Below are 23,611 nucleotides of genomic sequence, written 5' to 3'. Positions count from 1 at the left end.
CAGGTCACATTACATACAAGTGTAGTTACATCACTGCAGTAATGTGTGTTATAGGAGCAGGTCACATTACATACAAGTGTAGTTACATCACTGCAGTAATGTGTGTTATAGGAGCAGGTCATATTACATACAAGTGTAGTTTAGTGATGTCGCGAATCTAAAATTTTGCGTTCGCGAACGGCGGACGCAAACTTCCGCAACTGTTCGCGAACTGGGCGAACCGCCATAGACTTCAATAGGCAGGCGAATTTTAAAACCCACAGGGACTCTTTCTGGCCACAATAGTGATGGAAAAGTTGTTTCAAGGGTACTAACACCTGGACTGTGGCATGCCGGAGGGGGATCCATGGCAAAACTCCCATGGAAAATTACTTAGTTGATGCAGAGTCTGGTTTTAATCCATAAAGGGCATAAATCACCTAACATTCCTAAATTGTTTGGAATAACGTGCTTTAAAACATCAGGTATGTACACTACTGTTACACCAGATATGAGTTGCACTGGGGTGACACTGTGCCCTGGCAGGCAGGCACTTAAACGCACACGTGTGAAGGAAACTGACTGCTATTATTTAACACAGTCAAAAAAGTGTTGTTTTTTTTAATCTACACTACTGTTACACCACATATGAGTTGCACTGGGGTGACACTGTGCCCTGGCAGGCAGGCACTTAAACGCACACGTGTGAAGGAAACTGACTGCTATTATTTAACACAGTCAAAAAAGTGTTGTTTTTTTTAATCTACACTACTGTTACACCACATATGAGTTGCACTGGGGTGACACTGTGCCCTGGCAGGCAGGCACTTAAACGCACACGTGTGAAGGAAACTGACTGCTATTATTTAACACAGTCAAAAAAGTGTTGTTTTTTTTAATCTACACTACTGTTAAACCACATATGAGTTGCACTGGGGTGACACTGTGCCCTGGCAGGCAGGCACTGAAACGCACACGTGTGAAGGAAACTGACTGCTATTATTTAACACAGTCAAAAAAGTGTTTTTTTTTTAAATCTACACTACTGTTACACCAGATATGAGTGGTGGCACTGGGCAAGTGGGCACAGTATACGCTGTGAGCCTGACACACACGCTGGCAGGCAGGCAACTGCAATTAGATTACACAGGGGGAAAAAAAAGCAGCCCTAAAAAGGGCTTTTTGGGGTGCTGTCCTTACAGCAGAGATCATATGAGTCCTTCAGGACTGTAGTGGACACTGAATACACTAGCCTAGCTATAGATTTCCCTACTAAATCAGCAGCAGCTACACTGTCCCTCCTCTAAAATGGATGCTGTCCAGGACGTAGGAGGGTCTGGGAGGGAGGGTCTGCTGCTGATTGGCTGGAATGTGCCTGCTGACTGTGAAGTACAGGGTCAAAGTATTACTCAATGATGACGAATAGGGGGCAGATCGAACATCGCATATGTTCGCCTGCCGTGGCGAACGCGAACATGCTTTGTTCACCGGGAACTATTCGCCAGCGAACAATTTGCGACATCACTAATGTAGTTACATCACTGCAGTTATGTGTGACATATAGGAGCAGGTCACATTACATACAAATGTAGTTACATCACTGCAGTAATGTGTAAGTTATAAGAGCAGGTCACATTACATACAAGTGTAGTTACATCACTGCAGTAATAGGATAAAAACACAAGAGAGGCGCCCAAATGTGTGTATCTGTAACAAGCTGTAATTTGAAGATGCAACAAGTCTTAACACAGACTACTCACAATTTGAATGAGCACACTTATGTGCTTGTAGTTGCGGGCTGGCTATCAGAGCTACCCAGCTAGCTCCCTCCGGTCTCCACTCACTCTCAGTCTGCAAATACAAAAGCGCCCAAATGTGTGTATCTGTGATAGCAAATTAAATCAGCACCAAACTTTTCACACAGGGTACTCACAATTTGTTAGAGCACACCTATGTGTTTGTAGATACTGGCTGGCTATCAGAGCTAACCAGCTGGCTCCCTCCGGTCTCAGAACTCCTCCACTGCAGGTGTATGGTAATACTGGGCTCACCAAATGAGTATCCAAGCCAACAGATAAAATCGAAGTCTTTTATTCTTATGACAATAATGGCTGTGATACAATAGTTTGTGTAGGTGAGCATATAGAAATATGCTATGCGTTTCTCGGCTCTAAAGGCCGTTTTATCAGGCATATTTTACATCAAATATTCTTCGGCTTTTATAGCCGCAATTACCATACATCCTGCATAAAAGAAACCTCCCTAAAAAAGGTGTGTGTGGAATTTTTAACCAATCCCTATCTCTTGTGTTCGTACCTTGTACTCTGATTTGCCACTCACACTGGGTGTGTGTGGATCTCAACCCAACTACCTGTGTTAATCACTGAGGGATATGCGTGATAGTCTGCACAGCTGACCTGTGCTCCATTGATGCGAGCATTTCTTACATGTAGTGCTATGCAGTGCTGTGTTAGATCTATAGATCTTAATATCCTTCATATACGGAAACTATATCCCGGATGTTACTAGTATACCAATTACTCGTGTGTAGCTAAAAATATATATTGATAATCATACATAAAAATCATATATATATATATATGTATACATCGCACCTAACTTATTTAAAAAATTATAAATTTAAAATTATATTTGTAAATAGCTAAAATCATTATTTGAGATAAGAATTTTTATATACATAAACAATTACTACGCTTGAAGGATCAAGAACCTATATTTCAATTTGTCCTACAAATTCCAAAGGCAAATGAGTGTAATGTGTATATATATATATATATATATATATATATACACCCTTGTAAAGTTGCGGTCCCCAATTTCCTAGTGTGTATATTACTGTGTGACCCTTTACGATAAGACTGTAGGATTATTCACCTAATGCACCTTACTTTCTAACCAAGCCACTACGGGGCCCATAATACTTTTAATATTTATTATTGCTGATATTATGCTATGCACTATAATAAGCACACCCAAGGATATACGGTATTAGCTAATGTACCTTACTTATCTATTTTTAACGTGGCTGTTATACCTTGCTTGTTCATTCTTATTGTGCAAATGTGTAAAGAATATTCTAACTAATGAATCATAGGATTATTACGTGTGGTTTTGTGTTGAATATAATATCCCATACTTAGTGATAAAAAGGTGTGTTTCACCATTTTGTGATTAGTGGGTATATATGTAATATATTAACTGTTATAGTCCCTAATACTAATACATTGTGAGCTCAAATATACTTAAAATTACTTCATCTATGTGAATCTATATTCTTCCTAATTCAGACCTATAGTTATAAATTTTGTGTTACTGTCAATGGTGTTTGATATACATTGTCATAATAGTGTAAAAGTAAAAATTATTATTAGTGTATTAATTTATTAATGCAATCTTTTGCAATGTGAACTATTGAATCTGGTGAATGGATGTGTGAAACAATACACACGTGAATGATATTAGCTTCCTCTATTAATGTGAATATTAATAAATACTAATAGTGATCCTAAATTTGTATAGAATGATAAATTTTATATACTCATATGTGACTATGATTTTGGTATATTTATTTTAATTTTTATGGTACTCAGTGCTCTGTCTAGATCATATTAAATGGTATTTAATTGATATTGAACCCCTGCCCTCATCTAATATTGGATAGATAATTGTATTAAGATATATCTACTAGATACACTTAGGGGATATTCCCCTTCATAGTGCCATTTGGAGAAAAAATTAACCCACTTATATATATAGGGTTAAAGGGACAGTCAAGTATAAATTAAACTTTCATTATTCAGATAGGACTTTTAATTTGAATTGACTTTCCAATTTACTTTTATCATCAAATTTGCTTTTTTCTCTTGATATTCTTAGTTTAAACTAAACCTAGGTAGGCTCATATGCTAATTTCTAAGCCTTTGAGGGCTGCCTCTTATCACATGCTTTTTAAATCTCTTTTCAACACAAAGAGACAGAAAGTACACGCGGGCTATATAGATAACACTGTGTTCAGGCACAGGGGGTTATTTAAGATTTAGCACAAAACAATGCTAAATTTAAGACAATAGATAATAAACAGTCACAGTCATGTGATCAGGGGGCTGGAAGAAGGTTCCTAGAAACAAGGTAATCACAAAGGTAAAAAGTACATTAATATAACTGTGTTGGTTATGCAAAACTGGGGAATGAGTAATAAAGGGATTTTCTATCTTTTAAAACAATAACAATTATATGGTTGACTGTCCCTTTAAATCTTCCTGTCCTAACATATATACCCAGGTAGTTTTGATACAATATATCTATTTAAACGGCTGCAGAATCAATCACTTCATTGAGCCCATTAGGGAACAATGTACCAAACTTATATATCCAAAAAGTTTCGCGTTGGCGCAACTTCGTGAATCTATTGTATTTGTTAGACCCTGGGATGCTTTCTATTGGTGTAATGTTAAATGTGCACTTCTCACCTTTGTGTTCTAACATATAATGTCTGGACACACTGTGTTTATCTGATAAATTCTTAATATTACGAAGATGCTCACTCCACCTCGTACGTATGTTTCGCGTCGTACGTCCCAAATATTGTATCCCACATCTGCAGGTCAGCACATAAATTACAAAGCTGGAGCTGCAATTCAAATATTCTCCAATCTGGAATATTTCTCCAGTGCTATGGGCCTTGATGCTTTTAGTGCCATGTGTTATATATTTGCACATATAACATCTAGTTTTTCCGCATCTATAAGTGCCTATCCGCCCCTTGTTTTTCTTGATGGAATTATTCACAATGGCTTTTTTTGAAATTACCACTTTACTAGGGGCTAAGGTCTGTTTTACCATAGGTGCCCTTCTAAAAACTACATTTGGTGAATGACTTAAGTTTTTCTTTAAAATTGGATCCCTTAGTAGAATCGGCCAATGTTTCTGGAGTACTTTTTTAATAGAATTATGATTAGAGTTGAATTGGGTTACAAAGCAAGGTTGATCTATCTTATTATTTGTCTTTCTGTTACCCAATTCATCTGACTTCTTTTTACTTACAAGTAGAGAGGATCTGTCGATTATACATGCTTTTTTATATCCCTCTGTAATTATTTCTAGAGGGTATCCTTTTTCCTTAAATCTTTCTATCAGTATCTCAGATTTTTCATGGAATTTAGCATCTGTACTGCAATTTCTTTTTATTCTGCAGAATTGACTATATGGTATTGTATTCTTCCACTGTCTATGGTGATTGCTTGTATAATGTAAAAAATTGTTGCAATCAACTGTTTTGAAATACGTTGAAGTACAGATGTTAAACTCATCGTCTCTAGTTAGAATTAAATCTAAATACTCTATAGATTTAGTTTGTATGTTATAGGTGAATTGGATCCCCATTGAGTTGTCATTAAGGAAGGAACAAAAATCGGTGGCCTCCTCTTGTGTCCCTTTAAATATAAACAACAAATCGTCTATATACCGGCCATAGAACACCAGGTTGCCCCTCCAACTAGAGTTATATATATACACTTGTTCTCAAAATAACCCATAAATAAATTCGCAAAGCTGGGGGCAAACCTGGTGCCCATGGCCGTGCCTTTAGTTTGCAGATAAAAATTATCTAAAAATTTAAAATAATTATGTTTTAAAATGAACTCTATTAGCCTTAAAATATATTCTTTTTGTAACGGAGGCATATAAATGTCCTCCTCCAAATAATGCCTAACAGTAAAAAGACCTACTTCATGAGCTATATTTGAATACAAAGCACTGACATCTGCAGATACCCAAATCATATCTCTTTCACATTTTATATCTTTTAATTTATATAGTAGATCTGTGGTATCTCTAATAAAAGAAGGTAGATTCTGGACATATTTCTGTAGAAAACTATCAATATATTCGGAAAGTTTATCAGTAAGGCTATTTATACCTGCAATAATAGGTCTACCCGGCGGTTTTGCAGGATTTTTATGAATTTTGGGAAGATGGTAGTAGTAGGGAATTGATGGATGTATTGGAGTGAGATATCTCTTCTCTTTATTATTCAAAATCCCCTCACTACTACCAAATTCCAAAATCAGCTGTAGTTTTTTCAAGAATATTTGTGTAGGATCTGTATCCAACTTCCTATAATATTCATTGTTAAGCACTATATTTTTGGCCTCCCCAATATAGTCATCATAGTCCTGTATGTGTGAGTTATAGGAGCAGATCACATTACATACAAGTGTAGTTACATCACTGCAGTAATTTGTGAGTTATAGGAGCAGGTCACATTACATACAAGTGTAGTTACATCGCTGCAGTAATTTGTGAGTTATAGGAGCAGGTCACATTACATACAAGTGTAGTTACATCACTGCAGTAATGTGTGTTATAGGAGCAGGTCACATTACATACAAGTGTAGTTACATCACTGCAGTAATGTGTGAGTTAAAGGAGCAGGTCACATTATATACAAGTGTAGTTACATCACTGTAGTAATGTGTGAAATATAGGAGCAGGTCACATTATATATAAGTGTAGTTACATCGCTGCAGTAATGTGTGAGTTATAGGATCAGATCACATTACATACAAGTGTAGTTACATCACTGCAGTAATGTGTGAGTTATAGGATAAGGTCACATTACGTACAAGTGTAGTTACATCACTGCAGTAATGTGTGAGTTATAGGAGCAGGTCACATTATATACAAGTGTAGTTGCATAACTGCAGTTCTGTGTGAGTTAGAGGAGCAGGTCACATTACATACAAGTGTAGTTACATCACTGCAGTAATGTGTGAGTTATAGGATCAGGTCACATTACGTACAAGTGTAGTTACATCACTGCTGAGTTATAGGAGCAGGTCACATTACATACAAGTATAGTTACATCACTGCAGTTAGGTGTGAGTTATAGGAGCAGGTCACATTACATACAAGTGTAGTTACATCACTGCAGTAATGTGTGTTATAGGAGCAGGTCGCATTACATACAAGTGTAGTTACATCACTGCAGTAATGTGTGAGTTATAGGAGCAGGTCACATTACATACAAGTGTAGTTACATCACTGTAGTAATGTGTGAGATATAGGAGCAGGTCACATTACATACAAGTGTAGTTACATCACTGCAGTAATGTGTGAGTTATAGGATCAGGTCACATTACGTACAAGTGTAGTTACATCACTGCAGTAATGTGTGATTTATAGGAGCAGGTCACATTACATACAAGTGTAGTTACATCACTGCAGTAATGTGTGAGTTATAGGAGCAGGTCACATTACGTACAAGTGTAGTTACATCACTGCAGTAATGTGTGAGTTATAGGAGCAGGTCACATTATATACAAGTGTAGTTGCATAACTGCAGTTCTGTGTGAGTTAGAGGAGCAGGTCACATTACATACAAGTGTAGTTACATCACTGTAGTAATGTGTGAGATATAGGAGCAGGTCACATTACATACAATGATATCTTTACTAGAGTGCAGGTGAAATTATCAGCTGATGATTAAGAGCGGGCTAGTAACTATGGTTACTGATCAGAGGATTATTTCACTCGTGCCTCAGTATGTTCTTATAGTACCAACGCTACCAAGAAAAGAGATACATTTGATCATAGAAGTAATATGTAATTGTTTTTTGTGTCTAAACCCTGAATGTTTAATTACGACTTCCATATCCCTTTAAAAAGGAACTATCTAATAAGGGTCAGGTTTGACATCTTTAACACTGACCAGGAAATGTGTTACTATGCTGCAAACATACTCAGTCTTTTTTATGTTGCAAACTACCATTGTTACTTTTTTGTAAATTAACAATGTACTTTAGAAATTGCCATTAAACCCAACATGATTCAGGTACAGCATACAGGCCTTTTTTTTTATAAGTTTCCAATTAACTTGTATTATTAAAGGCATAGTCTACCATAGAATTGTTATCGTTTTAAAAGATAGATAATCCCTTTATTACCCATTCCCCAGTTTTGCATAACCAACACAGTTATATTAATATACTTTTTACCTCTGTGATTACCTTGTATCTAGGAACCTTCTTCCAGCCCCCTGATCACATGACTGTGAATGTTTATTATCTATTGTTTTAAATTTAGCATTGTCTTGTGCTAAATCTTAAATAACCCCCTGTGCCTGAACACAGTGTTATCTATATGGCCCACGTGTACTTTCGGTCTCTTTGTGTTGAAAAGAGATTTAAAAAGCATGTGATAAGAGGCAGCCCTCAAAGGCTTAGAAATGATAATAATGAAAGTTTAATTTATACTAGACTGTCCCTTTAAAATGTACTTCATTCTCACGGTAGTGTGCACAGGTGTGGATAACTATATAGCAGAAATTTTGCAAAAATGCATTTGAGCACTAAATGACAGCAATGTCTGCAGCCATATAGTGCTCTAAACCCAGGGCGTATTAACGCCTAGGCAAACTAGGCACTTGCCTAGGGTGGCAGCTTGGGGGGTCCATTTTGGAGCATCTGTAGGAGCGATGTTCCACACAAAATAATTAAGTCTCCAGTCCTCACTCATGTAGCACTCAAGAGGCATCTCCATGTATACCTGCCGCCCGCCCTAACTGCCGTACATCTGCTGTGCTTCCTACCTCAGGTGCTACAGACACGATGCTGCAGTAGTTACAGGGGGAGCACAAGTGGCAGCAGATGCTTGCTATATAAGTAGAGTCAGGCAGCGGCTTAACGTTTAACAATGGCCGTGCTATGTCAGCTGCATATTCCAGGTAACTATCGTACTGACCAATGAACTGATCTGGAGCTCTCTCTGAGTTTAATTTCTTTGTTACAAGTCTGGAAAATGAAACTAACTGCCATAGAGCACTGCCCCCATCCAGACTCACACTGGATTGCCCTCTGCTCCAGAAGCCGGTCCTGGCCAAACCCCGCCATGCTAAATCCCTAAATACACCTGTGGCTGTAACACACACAGTGTCACTATAATACAGGGTCGGGTTGTGTGAGCTTTAATTACTTATGTACATTACTGGCAGAACACAGATAAACAGAACATTCATTACTGTGCCGGTGCTGTATACATAACTAATTTACTGCACATAAACAGATTTATTACTACAGAGCAGGCATTAAATAGGAGGCAGCTGTCACTGTAAAGTGCTGTATATACAGTAGATGGTTAAGGGTTAAGTACATACACAAGGGCCAGGGTAGCATGTACATTAAAGACCAATTCATTTCTCACAATTATGATTTTCATATTTTTTTTCTTACCTAATTCTGGTCGTTCTTAACTTTTTAAATTTAAAATGTGATATATATTTACATATTATTTATATCTCTATCTATTCTATATTTGTGTGTGTGTGTATATATATATATATATATATATATATATATATATAAAATATCATAATCTAGCACTTTCTATAGACTTTAGCTTGTTATTTTATCAAAACCACAAACCCAACGCATGGAGCATTTTTATCATTCATAGCAGGAGATCAGGGGTACGATCCGATATACGGCGCAGGTTTCGGCACAAGCGTGGAAACCTGCACCGCCCGTAGTTTCAGCTCGCACAGCGAGCTATCACATATACGGCGCCGGCAGTTGCTAAAGTGCTGTAAGTCTGACAAAACTAGCGATGTCCAGAAATCTGCGTAAGTACAAATTTCTGAAGTCGCCAGTGACTTACGGCACTTTAGAAACTGCCGCCACCTACAAAAACTGACTAAAGTATTAAATCTGCCGTTAATGTCTAACACGCCTCCCAAACATAGCCCAACACGTATACCCCTCTATCCGCAATCCCCCCCTCTCACTCCTAACAATAAATATATTAACCCCTAAACCGCCGCTCCCGGACCCGCCGCCACCTATATTATATGTATTACCCCCTAATCTGACCCCCTACACCTCCGCCACCTATATTAAATATATTTCCCCCTAATGTGAGCCCCCTACACCGCCGCCAGCTACATTAAATGTCTAACCCCCTAATGTGAGCCCCTGCCCCGCCGCCACCTACATTAAATGTCTAACACCCTAATGTGAGCCCCTACCCTAACGCCACCTATTTAAACTACATTACCCCCTAATGTGAGCCCCTACCCCGCCACCACCTATTTAAACTACATTACCCCCTAATGTGAGCCCCCTACCCCGCCGCCACCTGCATTAAAATGATTAACCCCTAATCTAATCCCCCTACCCCGCCGCCACCTACATTAAAATGATTAACCCCTAATCTAATCCTCCTACACTGCCGCCACCTATATTAAAATGATTAACCCCTAATCTAATCCCCCTACACCGCCGCCACCTATATTAAAATGATTAACCCCTAATCTAATCCCCCTACACCGCCGCCACCTATATTAAAATGATTAACCACTAAACCTAAGACTAACCCTAACACCCCCTAACGTGATTATTATTAAAATAAATCTAAATAATATTAATAATAACTAAATTATTCCTATTTAAATCTAAATACTTACCTATAAAATAAACCCTAAGATAGCTACAATATAATTAATAATTACATTGTAGCTATTTTAGGGTTTATATTTATTTTACAGGTAACTTGGTATTTATTTTAACTAGGTACAATAGCTATTAAATAGTTAATAACTATTTAATAGCTACCTAGTTAAAATAATTACCAAATTACCTGTAAAATAAATCCTAACCTAAGTTACAAATACACCTACACTATCAATAAATTAATTAAATAAACTACAATTATCTAAACTAAAATATAATTAAATACACTAAACTAAATTACAAAAAATAAAAAAAGATTACAAGAATTTTAAGCTAATTACACCTAATCTAAGCCCCCTAATAAAATAACAAAGCCCCCCAAAATAAAAAAAATGTCCCTACCCTAAACTAAATTACAAAAAGTAATCAGCTCTATTACTAGCTCTTAAAAGGGCCTTTTGTGGGGCATTGCCCCAAAGTAATCAGCTCTTTTACCTGTAAAAAAAAAAAAAAGAACAACCCCCTCCCCCATTACAACCCACCACCCACACACCCCTACTGTAAAACCCACCCTATCCCCCCTTAAAAAAACCTAAGTCTAACCCCCAAGTGGTCCTTACCTGTCCTGAAGACCGGTGGAGAAGGTCCTGTTCCAGGCGGAGAAGTCTTCTTCCAGGCGGCGACCTCTTCTTCTTCCAGGAACCAGCCGGCGCGGAGCGGAGGAGTTGAAGACCGATGACCGCGGAGCTGAAGACCGTCCTCTCTGGAACTGAAGACCAGCGATGCAGGAACTGAAGATCAGCGATGCTGGAACTGAAGACCGGAGCCATGGAGCGTGGATGATCCTTTTCATACAATCGCCGCCATACACTGAATAGGAATTCAAGGTACGCGATTAAAAATGGCGTCCCTTGAATTCCTATTGGCTGATTTGAGCCTTCAAATTCAAATCAGCCAATCGGATGAAAGCTACTTTAATTCTATTGGCTGATTTGAATAGCCAATAGAATAAGAGCTACTGTAATTCTATTGGCTATTCTAATCAGCCAATAGAATTACAGTAGCTCTGTGGCGAGGTGAAAATGGAGTAAGAATTTTCGCCACGTAAGTCCTTACGCTGTATATTGGATACCAAACTGCGCGGGTTTGGTATACCTGTCTATGGGCCAAAAAACTACGGTCGAAGGCAGAAATATACGAGCGTAACTTCTAGCTTACGCCGTATATAGGATACCAAACCTGCGCAAAATTTGGCGTCGCCGGCTTTTGCTGGCGCCGCTGCATATCGGATCGGGCCCCAGAACTTTATTTTGCTTTGTATCAGCGAATTCACACAATTATGCTGGTTCTGCTATGTCATGGGTGGGGTAAGGTGTTCTGGGGGGCAAGGTTGGTCAATAACTTGAGTGAAACCAGGACATTTATATAAAGATTTGCTTCAGGAGCCAGGAGATACAGCAGGACTGAGCTCCCTCATCTGTACTTTTGTTTTCTCTCAAAACGCAGGAAATGTTACGCTGTGATCAAAAATATTATGGCTACTAAAGGTCTAAAACCTGGGGGGGGGGGCAGCAGAATTTTGAGGGCCTAGGGCAGCACAAAACCTAAATACACCACTGCTCCAAACACCTGAGTCTGCCTACCCTCCATTCAACAAAGAATACTGAGAGAATGAAGTAAATACAACAGAAGTATATATATTTTTTTAACTTTACAGCTCATATGAATCATTTAAAGGGACAGTCTAGTCAAAATAAAACTTTCATGAATCAGATAGGGCATGCAATTTTAAACAACTTTCCAATTTACTTTTATCATTAAATGTTTTTGTTCTCTTGATATTCTTTGCTGAAAGCTAAATCTAGGTAGGCTCATATGCTAATTTCTAAGCCCTTGAAGGCTGCCTCTTCTCTCAATGCATTTTGACAGTTTTTCACAGCTAAGCAGCGCTAGTGTGCCATATAGTTAAAATTGTGCTCACTCCCATGGAATTATTTATGAGTCAGCACTGATTGGCTAAAATGCAAGTCTGTCAAAAGAACTGAGATATGGGGGCAGTCTGCAGAGACTTAGATATAAGGTAATCACAGAGGTAAAAAGTATTAAAATAACTGTGTTGGTTATGCAAAGCCTAGGGAATGGGTAATAAAGGGATTATCTATCTTTTTAAACAATAACAATTCTGATATAGACTGTTCCTTTAATAATTTTATTTAAAAATGCAGCCAATGGTTAGGTGTTACTTACCTCCACAATGTGTTAAACCATAAAGGATGTATCCTTTCTCACAAGTGCACGTATAGGAACCTGGGTGATTGATGCAGGTGTGATCACATGTTCGTTCAAAGGAGCATTCATCAATATCTGTCATTTGTAAAACAAAAACCGTAAGTAAACGTAGCTCGATTCCTGATGCCTAATACTCTGTAATAAAAATAATAGTTTTATTAAAAATCATAATCCCTTAATCTCACTACAATGCATGCTGCAGATTCCAGAACACAAAGGTGACGGATACAAATGCATAAACAAATCACAACAAATAAATTAGTTTTGTTTGCACACTGACCATGAAACAATATGGGCTAAATTAGTGAGGTGCAAACTGTATTACTCAAGCGATATTGTGTTTTCGCGAGCCTTTCCCATTCCGCTGATATTATAAGTGGAGGGAAAACGCGATTGTTCTAGCGCAATCTACATTTCCGCTTCAATCCTTACCACAATCTCAGAGCTGTGTTAAAAAAAAAATCCAAAACAAAAAAAGTTGCACAAAACACTTCAAAAATACATTACAAAGTACAGTTATACTCCTATTAACACGGTCTAATAAAAATGATTTAAAAAAATATTGCACAAAAAAGTTATAAGGGCTCAAAAGATATGAGATCTCAGGTATTAGAAAACAAAAGGCATGCAAAAGAGCTTTAACATAGAGATTCATACAGATACATGTCTGAAGATGTATGCATGTATGTATGAATATATATATATATATATATATATATATATTTGTTTATGTGTGTACATATGTATTGATGTATATATGTATTTATAGACATGTAGACACATATAAACACATACATACATATGTATACTAATAGCTATAGACATATATTTATATAAGTGCATTGGAGCCCTTTGCAGTCAAGTAGCTGAAAACATGTAAAATCATAATTATGCAATATTCCTATTTAATAAAGTGTTTGACTATGTTTATACTATAAATATTTCACATTTCAATGTTCTTCACATAGGGGAATATGTTCTAAGTATTTTTAAATAGATATTCCTGTATATATCTGTATATAGCTATACACACATATACTGTACATGTTTACCTCACTTTACAGCGCTTCGCTAATACTGTACAGGATTACCTCACTTTACAGTGCTTCGCTAATACTGTACAGGATTACCTCACTTTACAGCGCTTCGCTAATACTGTACAGGTTTACCTCACTTTACAGCGCTTCGCTAATACAGCGCTTTGTGGAGTTGTGAAGTTCAACCTCCAAGTATTTTGAAACAGTGCTGTAATCATCGTGAGATTGCGAGAAAAATGATTGGCGCCATTTTGTTATGCTTAGTTCACTCTGTTTACAGCATTACAGTGCAATCTGTGTCTCAGTGTTGTAGTCTGGCAAATTTTACTATTGTAATTGTCACTATTTTACAGGTACAGATTTTTTTTAATACTATTTGAATACTGTGCTGTGCTAGTGTTAAACTAAACTTATCACAATTGCACACCTAATATATGTTTGTTTAAACATCTTTTTAAGTTATTAAACACACTGGCAAGTGAAAAGAAAGCTAAAACGGAATTGTTTCACGTTAAGGCAGTTTTCACTTTACAGCTGGGCTCCGGTCCCTAACCCGCTGTATGAGTGAGGTATACCTGTATATAATATTTAGTTATAGATATATATTTTACCAAATAAATCACACACAAACACACACATTATATATATATATATATATATATATATATATATATATTTATATTTTCTTAAGAATAAATAGAACATATTCTTCTATGTGAAGAACATTGGAATGTGACATTCATATTTCATGTCGGGTTAGAGCACTTGGTTAAACGGATTGCGTTTGCGCGTGAATAAGATGTTATTTTTTTCCACTTTTCGCGTTCAAATGAAGTCTATGAGGGAATACAGTAACACAGTTAAACTTTTTGCGCGCTTTGGGTTAGTGCTCATGCAAAATATTTTTTACTTTCAACTTATAATATGCGCGATACACACATGCGCAAAAAGCCTCTATCTAGCTAATTTAACGTGCGAGTGGGTGCAATAAATTGCGCTCCACTCGTAATCTAGCCCTAAGTAAGAAAATTGCTTTGCTTTTGTGAATTTGCTTTAAAAAACCAACAAGCAAACACACCAACCAAAAACCAGCACAAGCATTTTTATAGGCAGCCTGCATTTTTTTTTTCTTCTTCTAAACAAAACTAATCTTTATAATATTACTTGTACATGTCGTTAATACTCTGCGGCAAAAGACACTGCTACTAAACAATTCTGCCATAGTGTACTAAAGACATGTACACTCTCCTGAGCCCTTACCTAGCTTTTTTTCTTCAACAAAGGATGACCAAGGAATAAAGCACATTTGATCATATAAGTATATTGGAAAGTCTACCTACACCAAGTTTAATTTTGACTTTACTGTCCCTTTAATATGCAGCTTGATATGCTAATCTATGGCTCTGTAATGTAAAGACTGTTCTTTGGTTTTTTGCTGATTGAAATCTTTGGTTTCCTCTAAATATATAAAAACAAATGCTAAGAGTCTATATTATACCAGCTGTGACTGCCAGAATCATTTAATTAGATGAAAAATAAGATTAAAAGGGAAATGTTATAACAAGCAACCATGTTCTAAAGAGGGGTGGTTCTATAGCATTTGGGTGGGGTGCAAGTTGGACCAAATAGGTAGCAGAAGATACATTTCCCTGTCAGTACTCCCTCACCTGCTATTTAACTTTTTCTGCCAGCAAAGGTCCCAAAGACCAGTTATTGAGGGGAACAATGCTTATTCTGACTGAATAAAGTATGTGGGTGGAGTCAGTGGGAAGTGTCAGTGTGAGTGGGGCAAGGAGTGGGTGTAACGTGGGTAGAGTTAGGCAGTCAAGAGGGCAGGCATTACTAAGAGTTTAGGGCATGACTAGAAGAGGAAACAGTGGCAGATCAGCAAAATGGGGATACAACCTGAAAGATTGGGGTGGCTTTGCACCCCTGTAGAACCACCACTGATCGCTATCATTCTACCCTTTACCTCTGTGCATAGGGAAATGGGCAAACTAAAACTGCATCTGGTACCTTTAAGGTTTGGGTTGTAGAGTAACCTCCTGCACTGTCACTGGTTCCAACACAAAATATGATAAATTGTGGTATCTGAAATGTTAAAATAATTGCAGACTAGGAGGCTGTTAAATTCCAACTTCCTATATTGTTATTACATAGTCTGATTTAAATTATATAGATAGGTTCCAATTACAAGTTACACTAATACTCTTGATGAAAACAATGGATTTGGTTGGAATTCCTATCGTATGTTTAAGAGATTAAAATGGAAACAGGAGGAAGGAAAATAACGAGACACAACCAGGAAAGAAAATAGATGCAGAGAAATATTTAGTGCAGTTGACACGCTTGTATGCCAAAAATGTCATAAGAAAAACACATATAAAACATGTTAGTCTATAGGAATGGGAGGTGGTGTTCTACAAAAGTTTCTTTTTTACTGAATCTTATTCAACATAAAGACATGAAAGAGCCATGTCATATTCCAACAACTAATGTGATTGCTAAGATTATGTATGATTTAAATCTGAAATGCAAAGCTGTTAAGGGTAAAATAGTAAGCTACAATATATTATGTATATGTTTAAGTGTGTGTGGAGGGCTGTAGCCAACTATAACAAATACTTAGATTAACTAAGTCAAAGAGATGACTGTATGAAGTTTTTGACACCTATTAATCTTTAGGGGTGTAGCTTATGTATCACTGTATTGTTTAAAATTTAACTTTTATTAACATAGTTTAAAAAGAAGCGTTAGTGAAACGCGCGTCAGGGGAGCTTCACATGGAGTATCAACTCCATTTTAATTAGCTTGTTTTCAGGAATAATCACATTTTCAGTGATGCATTCCAGCAGTATAGTGATGTACTAGAATTCAAATATGGTAATGTTACATAGCTCCCAGATTGAAGGAGGGTGGTACTCATTTTAGGTGTCTTTAATAATAGATTGTAATCCTTTCGGGAGTATATTACTGACAATAGTGAATTGGCATACTAGCAACAATTATATTTGTAACAGTTAATATTTACCACTTCCTTCCTCTTAGTTAATAATATTATGCTGATACAATGGGTTTTTTAGAATGATGCATTATTGTTGCATTTTCTTTTGAAACTATGTTAATACAAGTTACATTTTAAACAATACAGTGGTACATAAGCTAACCCCTAAAGATTAATAGGTGCCAAAAACTTCCTACAGTCATCTCTTTGACTTAGTTAATCTGTTGAGTCAGGTGATATAATCATAACTGAGGTTAGTGGCACCAGGAAGGCAACCAGTTGACAAAAAAAAAAAAACAGATTGAAAGAGATGTCTATTTAACATCAGACCATTAGCTAGTCTCTATAGATATTGCTCTCAGCAAAACATCAGACCATTAGCTAGTCTCCATAGACTTTACTCTCAGCATAACATCCGACCATTAGCTAGTCTCCATAGACCTTGCTCTCAGCATAACATCAGACCATTAGCTAGTCTTTATAGACCTTGCTCTCAGCATAACATCAGACCATTAGCTAGTCTCCATAGGCCTTGCTCTTGGCATAACATCAGACCACTAGCTAGTCTCCATAGACCTTGCTCTCGGCATAACATCAGACTACTAGCTTGTCTCCATAGACCTTGCTCTCGGCATATGATCAGACTATTAGCTAGTCTCCATAGGCCTTGCTCTCGGCATAACATCAGACCACTAGCTAGTCTCCATAGACCTTGCTCTCGGGATAAGATCAGACTATTAGCTAGTCTCCATAGGCCTTGCTCTCGGCATAACATCAGACCACTAGCTAGTCTCCATAGACCTTGCTCTCGGCATAAGATCAGACTATTAGCTAGTCTCCATAGGTCTTGCTCTCGGCATAACATCAGACCACTAGCTAGTCTCCATAGACCTTGCTCTTGGCATAACATCAGACCATTAGCTAGTCTCCATAGGCCTTGCTCTTGGCATAACATCAGACCACTAGCTAGTCTCCATAGACCTTGCTCTCGGCATAACATCAGACCACTAGCTAGTCTCCATAGACCTTGCTCTCTGCATAACATCAGACCACTAGCTAGTCTCCATAGACCTTGCTCTCGGCATAACATCAGACCATTAGCTAGTCTCCATAGACCTTGCTCTCGGCATACCTTGACAGGACTTCTCATCGGTTAAGAGTTTGTAACCAGCTTTGCAGCTACAATCAAAGCTCCCAACTGTATTTCTGCAGAAATGGTCACAGCCTCCATTGTTGCTCTGGCATTCGTCAATATCTAAACCAAAACAAAACACAAACCATTCGCAATTTAATTAAAGGGACATGAAACACAACATTTCCATTTCATGATTCAGATAAAGCATGCAATTATAAACAACTTACTTTACCAATATGTTTATATTATTAAATTTATGTCCTAGGTAGGCTAAGGGGCGCGCACGTGTCTTTTATCATTCTATAGCTGCAGTATTTGAAACAATGTTTGTAGCAGTTTTATACATTGTTGCAAACACTGCTAGCAGAGTGGTAAAGGCACATGCACACTCCTGAGCCTACCTAGGTTTACACTTCAAAAAAAGGATATAAAGAGAATAAAGTAAAGTTGATAATATAATTAAACTGGAAATATAAAGTTTAATTTTTTATGCATTGTCTAAATTACAATTTCAAGTCAACTTGTGCAGACAGCAATAGTATACACTGGAGTGTATTCAATGGCTTTGGAAGTGTCTACACCATATATATGAATTATGTTTAAATGCTCTGTGTCTGGTGGTTTTATATGGGGAAGTATCTAAAGGGACAGTAAAGTCAAAATTTAACTTATATGGATCGTATAGAACACATAATTTGAAACAACTTTTCAATTTACTTCTATTCCCGATTTTCCTTAGTTCTCTTGTTATCCATTGGTAAAGAGTAATCATAGGTGAGCTCAGGTACATGCCTTTAGCCATCTGGCTGCAGTGTGTGCAACAATGTTTAACATAGTTGCAAACACAGCTGCTACAGGCTCTCTAAGGCCTAGATTTGGAGTTTGGCGTTAGCCGTGAAAACCAGCGTTAGAGGCTCCTAACGCTGGTTTTAGGCTACCGCCGGTATTTGGAGTCAGTGATTAAAGGGTCTAACGCTCACTTTTCAGCCGCGACTTTTCCATACCGCAGATCCCCTTACGTCAATTGCGTATCCTATCTTTTCAATGGGATCTTCCTAACTCCGGTATTTAGAGTCGTTTCTGAAGTGAGCGTTAGAGCTCTAACGACAAAACTCCAGCCGCCGAAAAAAAGCAGGAGTTAAGAGCTTTCTGGGCTAACGCCGGTTCATAAAGCTCTTAACTACTGTACCCTAAAGTACACTAACACCCATAAACTACCTATGTACCCCTAAACTGAGGTCCCCCCACATCGCCGCCACTCGATTAAATTTTTTTAACCCCTAATCTGCCGACCGCCACCTATGTTATACTTATGTACCCCTAATCTGCTGCCCCTAACACCGCCGACCCCTGTATTATATTTATTAACCCCTAACCTGCCCCCCACAACGTCGCCGCCAGCTACCTACAATAATTAACCCCTAATCTGCCGACCGCAAAGCGCCGCCACCTACGTTATCCTTATGTACCCCTAATCTGCTGCCCCTAACACTGCCGACCCCTATATTATATTTATTAACCCCTAACCTGCCCCCCACAATGTCGCCAACACCTGCCTACACTTATTAACCCTTAATCTGCCGAGCGGACCTGAGCGCTACTATAATAAAGTTATTAACCCCTAATCCGCCTCACTAACCCTATCATAAATAGTATTAACCCCTAATCTGCCCTCCCTAACATCGCCGACACCTAACTTCAATTATTAACCCCTAATCTGACGACCGGAGCTCACCGCTATTCTAATAAATGTATTAACCCCTAAAGCTAAATCTAACCCTAACACTAACACCCCCCTAAGTTAAATATAATTTTAATCTAACGAAATTAATTAACTCTTATTAAATAAATTATTCCTATTTAAAGCTAAATACTTACCTGTAAAAAAAAATCCTAATATAGCTACAATATAAATTATAATTACATTGTAGCTATTTTAGGATTAATATTTATTTTACAGGCAACTTGGTAATTATTTTAACTAGGTACAATAGCTATTAAATAGTTAAGAACTATTTAATAGTTACCTAGTTAAAATAATAACAAAATTACCTGTAAAATAAGTCCTAACCTAAGTTATAATTAAACCTAACACTACCCTATCAATAAATTAATTAAATAAAATACCTACAATTACCTACAATAAAACCTAACACTACACTATCAATAAATAAATTAAATACAATTTCTACAAATAACTACAATTACATAAACTAACTAAAGTACAAAAAATAAAAAAGAACTAAATTACAAAAAATAAAAAAATATTTACAAACATAAGAAAAATATTACAACAATTTTAAACTAATTACACCTACTCTAAGCCCCCTAATAAAATAACAAAGACCCCCAAAATAAAAAAATGCCCTACCCTATTCTAAATTAATAAATTTAAAAGCTCTTTTACCTTACCAGCCCTGAACAGGGCCCTTTGCGGGGCATGCCCCAAGAAAATCAGCTCTTTTGCCTGTAAAAAAAAACATACAATACCCCCCCCCAACATTACAACCCACCACCCACATACCCCTAATCTAACCCAAACCCCCTTAAATAAACCTAACACTAAGCCCCTGAAGATCTTCCTACCTTGTCTTCACCTCACCGGGTATCACCGATCAGTCCTGAGGCTTCCTCCTATCCGGCAAGAAGAGGACATCCGGACCGGCAAACATCTTCATCCAAGCGGCATCTTCGATCTTCTTCCATCTGGTGCGGAGCGGGTCCATGTTGAAGCAGCCGACGCGGATCCATCCTCTTCTTCCGGCGTCTCCCGACGAATGACGGTTCCTTTAAGGGACGTCATCCAAGATGGCGTCCCTCGAATTCCGATTGGCTGATAGGATTCTATCAGCCAATGGGAATTAAGGTAGGAATATTCTGATTGGCTGATGGAATCAGCCAATCAGAATCAAGTTCAATCCGATTGGCTGATCCAATCAGCCAATCAGATTGAGCTCGCATTCTATTGGCTGATCGGAACAGCCAATAGAATGCGAGCTCAATCTGATTGGCTGATTGGATCAGCCAATCGGATTGAACTTGATTCTGATTGGCTGATTCCATCAGCCAATCAGAATATTCCTACCTTAATTCCGATTGGCTGATAGAATCCTATCAGCCAATCGGAATTCGAGGGACGCCATCTTGGAAGACGTCCCTTAAAGGAACCGTCATTCGTCGGGAGACGCCGGAAGAAGAGGATGGATCCGCGTCGGCTGCTTCAACATGGACCCGCTCCGCACCAGATGGAAGAAGATCGAAGATGCCGCTTGGATGAAGATGTTTGCCGGTCCGGATGTCCTCTTCTTGCCGGATAGGAGGAAGACTTTGGACCCTCTTCTGGACTTCTTCAGTGGATGTCTAGCCCCCGCTTGGGTTGGATGAAGATATCAGAGCCAGGACCGATCGGTGATACCCGGTGAGGTGAAGACAAGGTAGGAAGATCTTCAGGGGCTTAGTGTTAGGTTTATTTAAGGGGGGTTTGGGTTAGATTAGGGGTATGTGGGTGGTGGGTTGTAATGTTGGGGGGGGGTATTGTATGTTTTTTTTTACAGGCAAAAGAGCTGATTTTCTTGGGGCATGCCTCGCAAAGGGCCCTGTTCAGGGCTGGTAAGGTAAAAGAGCTTTTAAATTTATTAATTTAGAATAGGGTAGGGCATTTTTTTATTTTGGGGGTCTTTGTTATTTTATTAGGGGGCTTAGAGTAGGTGTAATTAGTTTAAAATTGTTGTAATATTTTTCTTATGTTTGTAAATATTTTTTTATTTTTTGTAACTTAGTTCTTTTTTATTTTTTGTACTTTAGTTAGTTTATGTAATTGTAGTTATTTGTAGAAATTGTATTTAATTTATTTATTGATAGTGTAGTGTTAGGTTTTATTGTAGGTAATTGTAGGTATTTTATTTATTTAATTTATTGATAGGGTAGTGTTAGGTTTAATTATAACTTAGGTTAGGACTTATTTTACAGGTAATTTTGTTATTATTTTAACTAGGTAACTATTAAATAGTTCTTAACTATTTAATAGCTATTGTACCTAGTTAAAATAATTACCAAGTTGCCTGTAAAATAAATATTAATCCTAAGATAGCTACAATGTAATTATAATTTATATTGTAGCTATATTAGGATTTTTTTTTACAGGTAAGTATTTAGCTTTAAATAGGAATAATTTATTTAATAAGAGTTAATTAATTTCGTTAGATGTAAATTATATTTAATTTAGGGGGGTGTTAGTGTTAGGGTTAGACTTAGCTTTAGGGGTTAATCCATTTATTATAGTAGCGGTGAGCTCCGGTCGTCAGATTAGGGGTTAATAATTGAAGTTAGGTGTCGGCGATGTTAGGGAGGGCAGATTAGGGGTTAATACTATTCATGATAGGGTTAGTGAGGCGGATTAGGGGTTAATAACTTTATTATAGTAGCGCTCAGGTCCGCTCGGCAGATTAGGGGTTAATAAGTGTAGGCAGGTGTCGGCGACGTTGAGGGGGGCAGATTAGGGGTTAATAAATATAATATAGGGGTCGGCGGTGTTAGGGGCAGCAGATTAGGGGTACATAAGGATAACGTAGGTGGCGGCGCTTTGCGGTCGGCAGATTAGGGGTTAATTATTGTAAGTAGCTGGCGGCGACGTTGTGGGGGGCAGGTTAGGGGTTAATAAATATAATATAGGGGTCGGCAGTGTTAGGGGCAGCAGATTAGGGGTACATAGGTATAATGTAGGTAGCGGCGGTTTACGGAGCGGAAGATTAGGGGTTAATAATATAATGCAGGGGTCAGCGATAGCGGGGGTGGCAGATTAGGGGTTAATAAGTGTAAGGGTAGGGGTGTTTAGACTCGGGGTACATGTTAGAGTGTTAGGTGCAGACGTAGGAAGTGTTTCCCCATAGGAAACAATGGGGCTGCGTTAGGAGCTGAACGCTGCTTTTTTGCAGGTGTTAGGTTTTTTTTCAGCTCAAACAGCCCCATTGTTTCCTATGGGAGAATCGTGCACGAGCACGTTTTTGAGGCTGGCCGCGTCCGTAAGCAACTCTGGTATCGAGAGTTGCATTTGCGGTAAAAATGCTCTACGCTCCTTTTTTGGAGCCTAACGCAGCATTTTTTTGAACTCTCGTTACCAGAGTTAATTTTATGGTGCGGCCAGAAAAAAGCCTGCGTAGCGTTAACAGCCCATCTACCGCCAAACTCCAAATCTAGGCCTAAGACAGCAGAGCTTGCAACTATGTATAACATTGTTTTAAGCATTTTTGCAAGGACTTTTTGCAAAATTGATAATATAAGTAAATTGGAAAGTTGTTTAAAATTGCTGCTCTATCTGAATCATGAAAGTTTAATTTTGACTACTGTCCCTTTAAGAAAACTTCCCTCCTTAAATCACATTTTTTTATTGATCACAATGGCACTTGGTTAATAGGAAATTAATATTCAAATGAAATGAACAGTGGTGTAATGCACCTATTGATGACTGGTTATATAAACAACTTCCAGTCTTACCTTTACAAGTCTTCCCATCAAACTGGAGAGTAAACCCCATAGGGCAGCTGCAGCGTACACCAGTAGAAGTATCCCGGCAAGTACGGTCACACCCACCATTATTGACTGCGCAGGTTTCTAGAAGGGAGATAGATGGAACACACTGGTTAGAGACAGCTACATTGTATCAAGTAACCAAACTGATCATTCGAGAATTATGTTTGTATCGACG

General features: G+C 37.9%; 1 protein-coding gene across 1 annotated transcript in view; it reads right to left on the bottom strand.

The window, feature by feature from the left end:
* SCUBE2 (signal peptide, CUB domain and EGF like domain containing 2) overlaps nucleotides 1–23,611 on the bottom strand; it is a 246,157-nt gene that overhangs the window by 109,200 nt on the left and 113,346 nt on the right. Inside the window, exons 8-10 of the mRNA XM_053720602.1 lie at nucleotides 23,401–23,517; nucleotides 17,905–18,027; nucleotides 12,690–12,806 (exon numbers count right to left, since the gene is read on the bottom strand). Coding sequence (XP_053576577.1) covers nucleotides 12,690–12,806; nucleotides 17,905–18,027; nucleotides 23,401–23,517 — 357 coding nt within the window. The remainder of the gene's footprint in view (nucleotides 1–12,689; nucleotides 12,807–17,904; nucleotides 18,028–23,400; nucleotides 23,518–23,611) is intronic.

This window comes from Bombina bombina, chromosome 7 (genome assembly GCF_027579735.1).
Source record: "Bombina bombina isolate aBomBom1 chromosome 7, aBomBom1.pri, whole genome shotgun sequence".
Lineage (NCBI taxonomy): Eukaryota > Metazoa > Chordata > Amphibia > Anura > Bombinatoridae > Bombina > Bombina bombina.
This window is presented reverse-complemented; position numbering and strand designations above follow the sequence as displayed.